Below are 3,781 nucleotides of genomic sequence, written 5' to 3' on the forward strand. Positions count from 1 at the left end.
TCCACTTCCCCTGGGTCCCACCTGGGGCTAAGGTGAAAGTCCAAAGGCTGCATGAATGTGCTTTCTGTGTATGTTGGCCCCCAAGAGTAGGACTGCTTTATTATCCTAAGAAGAAAAAGCCAGTGTCCTCCAGCAGTAGAAAATTGCAAATAAAAAGTTTAATTCCAGAAACTGGGCTCACCATTTATAAATACACTAAAACGTAGTCAATGCAAATTCAGATTAATAACAGGTACAGTATTTCAACAAAACGACAACTTTTCTAAAAGGTCACAGGCAAATCAGTGACTTGTTTCACCCAGAATATTTACCTGGTTCGAAATAAGAAAATGAACCCTTTTCTAGACACTGAGGCAAAAACCTTGAGGCAAAAACCTTGAAGACGTATTATTGTTAAAAAAACCTGATGACTGATACTCCATTTTGATGTCCTTGGGATTCTAACACATCCCACCGATGGCTGAATCTTCCCTAGTATCAAAAAGAAACTCTATAAACACCTAAGGCTGTTCTTACGACTGTATCATGGCGACCTTCTCCGCTGTTAATGGGCCACACCTCTTCCAAAAAGGACCCTGTGCACGTAATCTGAACAAAGTGGGGGTCAGTGCACAAATTTCAAGATAGCTTCATGGTGTAGAGCCACTGGGGTCAGAGGCTTGGAGATTCCATCAACAGGATGCTGTAAACGTGTCACGCTGTGCACCAGCTACACGGCAGGCACCACCGGCGCTCACTGTGAACGGCGGGGATGTGTCCGAGCTAACAGCCCACGTGGCACCGAGGGCAGACCCCTGAAACGGCAGTGCTCTCTCCCCTGAACCCTACGTGACTGACACTCCGGGATACGTGTGAGTGCAGGCTTGTCTTCCAAAACCACGTCTCTGTCGTGTAAACAGTCACCTCCCAGAATACTCGCCGTCCCCTGAACGTACTTTAGAGCCCGCAGCCAGGAACTGCTCAGTCAGGATGGCTCGAACTCCACCTCCTATATACAGGTTTTATCTGACAGCCACAAAAGCGGTTTTGTTGCAATTAAAGCAATTTTAAACTAAAATACAGTACCTGATTTGTGGTTTTTACATGATCGAATAAAAAGCCTACTGAATAAAACTGCTTATATCTCCTCCTCCCTTCTAGCAAAACAAACTCCTAACCCCCGACTTTTAAAAAATTTTACAGTTACGAATGAAAACCTAATCATTGTATTTCATAATTGACAAGACAGGCTGTTTCTACTGGACTTCTTAAAAAACACACCGTGGTACCTGGCCTGAAGGACTGGGTAAGGCACATGTGGACAGGACGGCGAGGGCTGGGCCGGGAACCTCCCGTGGATGTGGACCTGAGTGCCCGGCCTGCTGTCCCGCAGCGAGCCGCCAGCCCGGGACAGATGCTGCTTCTCGTCCGGTGGCTCCACCGTGAGCTTCAGTACTGGAAGCATATTAAGGGAAGATTCACTTTCAGAAAAATAAGTTTCTCGAAATGCTCCATCATGAGCCGGGACTGGCCACAGCTGCCGTTCTCAGTGGGTGTGCTGAACAGCCTCTCGGAGGGAACGATGCTCGGGGGGCAGCCCAGAAACCGCACGGCCAAGGTGGAGAGGCCCGGCCAGGCCGCCCTCTTCAGGTTCCAGTAGGCGAGCGGGTCGCAGCTGTGCTCCAGCACCTCCTCCTCCAGGTACGCGAGCACCATGTCCTCCGGGACCGTCGTCCTCCCCCTGGGCTCGGTCTTCTTCATCTCGGCCATGAGCGACCACAGGCTCTCCTCGCCGGCACAGGCTCGCGGTGGGGAGCCCGGGTCGCATCCGTTGGAGACGGGCGTGGACTCTGAGGTAGAATTCAGCGTTTCTAGTTCCCTGATCAAGTCCTGCTTGTACTGCTCCGCCTCCTCCTCGGAGAAGAGTGAGGCTTTGTAGCGCGGGTCCAGCAGGGTGGCCAGCACGTACCTGGGGTCATGGAGGGTGGCGGACAGGCGGCTCACCATGGCCTCCCTGAGGGACTTGAGCATGGTGTCGATGCCCATGGTCTCCTCAAACAGCATCTCCACCCTCCTGCTGAGGATGTGGATCATGGGGATGACCTGGCTGAGCGTGGACATGTGGGCGCTCATCTCCCGCCTGGCGGCGTCGAAGGGCTTCAGCGCGTGGCACACGGACTGCATCACCTCCCACTGGTCGCAGCTGATGAGCTCCCGGAAGTTACACTCGACAGACAGCTCGTTCACCGCCCTCTTCTGCTCGATAAGCCGCTCCAGCATGTGAAACGACGTGTTCCACTTGGACGGGACGTCCTGGAGGAGGTGGTGGGGCGGCAGCTCGTACTCCTTCTGCAGCTCCGCCAGCTTTGCTTTCGCCCGGGGCGACCGGTGGACCCGTTCGCATATCTTCCGTGCAGTGCTGAGTAGGTTCTGGACCATCCTCTGGCTCTTGATGGCCTCGCTGACGATGAGGCTGACCGTGTGACTGAAGCACTGCACACTCGAGCGGGCCCCCTCGTTCAGCGCCTTCCCGATGCTGGGGCTGTCGGTGACCGTGATGCCCACCTGCAGGCCAGTGGACGTCACCCAGGCCTCCCACCAGCACTCCAGCTGCTTCTGGACGCTGCCGCCGCTGTAGTCGCAGTCGACCTGCGACACGTCCAGCAGCGCCGAGCAGTGGTGGTCCTCGCGGTGCGGTCGGGCTGACGACTCAAAGGTGACCCAGTGGGCGGTGAGGGTCAGGTACTCCCGGGTCTGGCTGCTCATCCAGATTCCAGACGTGAAGTGGACCACACCGCTCTCGGCTTCCTGGAGGTGGGACGTGATGATGTGTTTCACATTGTCGTACATGCCTGGGATGGCCGTCCTAGAGAAGTAGGACGGGGGGGGCAGAGAGTACTGAGGCTTCAAGTATCCGAGCAGCCTACTGAAGCCAACGTTGTCCACAAACGAGTACGGCTGGAGGTCAAGTGCGATCATTTCAGCAATGAGACTTGTTATTTTTTTGGCAACTGGATGCGAATCATAGAACTTCTCGTTGATGTCATCGCAGGAGGAGGCGCCTGCCGACTCTGAGCTCAGGGGCCCACGGGCACCAGTAGGGGAGGGTGGCGCCGTCCTGGGGGCGTCGGGCTTCAGCACGCTGCCGTGGAACCTCTGCAGGTGCCTCAGGAGACAGCTGGTGCCCAGGTTGGTCGGCTTCTTGCCCCTGCTAATTGTCCTGCCACAGTGCAAGCACACGACCTTTGTGGGGTCTGCGGAGCAGATAGAAAAATGATTCCACAACTTGGAGGTCTTTTTGCTGTTGACGGGAAACATAACTTGATTGTTTTTTGTGACCATGGTCGGCAGGTCAGTTAATCTGGAGGAGGAAGTTTCTGCAGAAGCCAAGGTGGCGTATGGCGAATTCGCCAAGCTGGCCCCCAGAAAGCCCTTCTGGTTCCCAACGACCTCTGGGTGGCGCCTGTAGAGATGCCGCATCAAACAGCTCGTGCCCACGTCACCCTTCTTGCCCCGGCTGATGACGCAGCCACAGTGCCTGCACACAGCCTTGAGGCTGTCCGTGGGGGCCAGTGAGAAGTGATGCCAGACTTCCGACTTCAGCCTCCTCATGACCTTCTTGTTCTGCTGGAACACGGCCCCGGACTCGAGTGGGCGAGGGCTGGGTGCGTCGCCTGGCTGCTTCTCGGGAGACGACGCCCATGAGGCCTCGCCCACGTCAGAGGAGGAGGACAACGCCCACGCGTCTTCCACCGGCGTGTCTCCGAGGTTCCAGTGTGCCGGCGGGGGCTCCGCCCGCCCG

The 3,781-nt window shown here is 56.0% G+C and overlaps 1 protein-coding gene across 1 annotated transcript in view; it reads right to left on the reverse strand.

Annotated features, from left to right (window-relative positions):
* Nucleotides 1–1,428: 1,428 nt before the first annotated feature.
* Nucleotides 1,429–3,781, reverse strand: part of ZBED4 (zinc finger BED-type containing 4) — a 3,636-nt gene continuing 1,283 nt past the window's right edge. Inside the window, 1 exon segment of the mRNA XM_007453896.1 lies at nucleotides 1,429–3,768. Coding sequence (XP_007453958.1) covers nucleotides 1,429–3,768 — 2,340 coding nt within the window.

This window comes from Lipotes vexillifer, unplaced genomic scaffold (assembly GCF_000442215.2).
Source record: "Lipotes vexillifer unplaced genomic scaffold, Lipotes_vexillifer_v1.1 scaffold382, whole genome shotgun sequence".
NCBI lineage: Eukaryota > Metazoa > Chordata > Mammalia > Artiodactyla > Lipotidae > Lipotes > Lipotes vexillifer.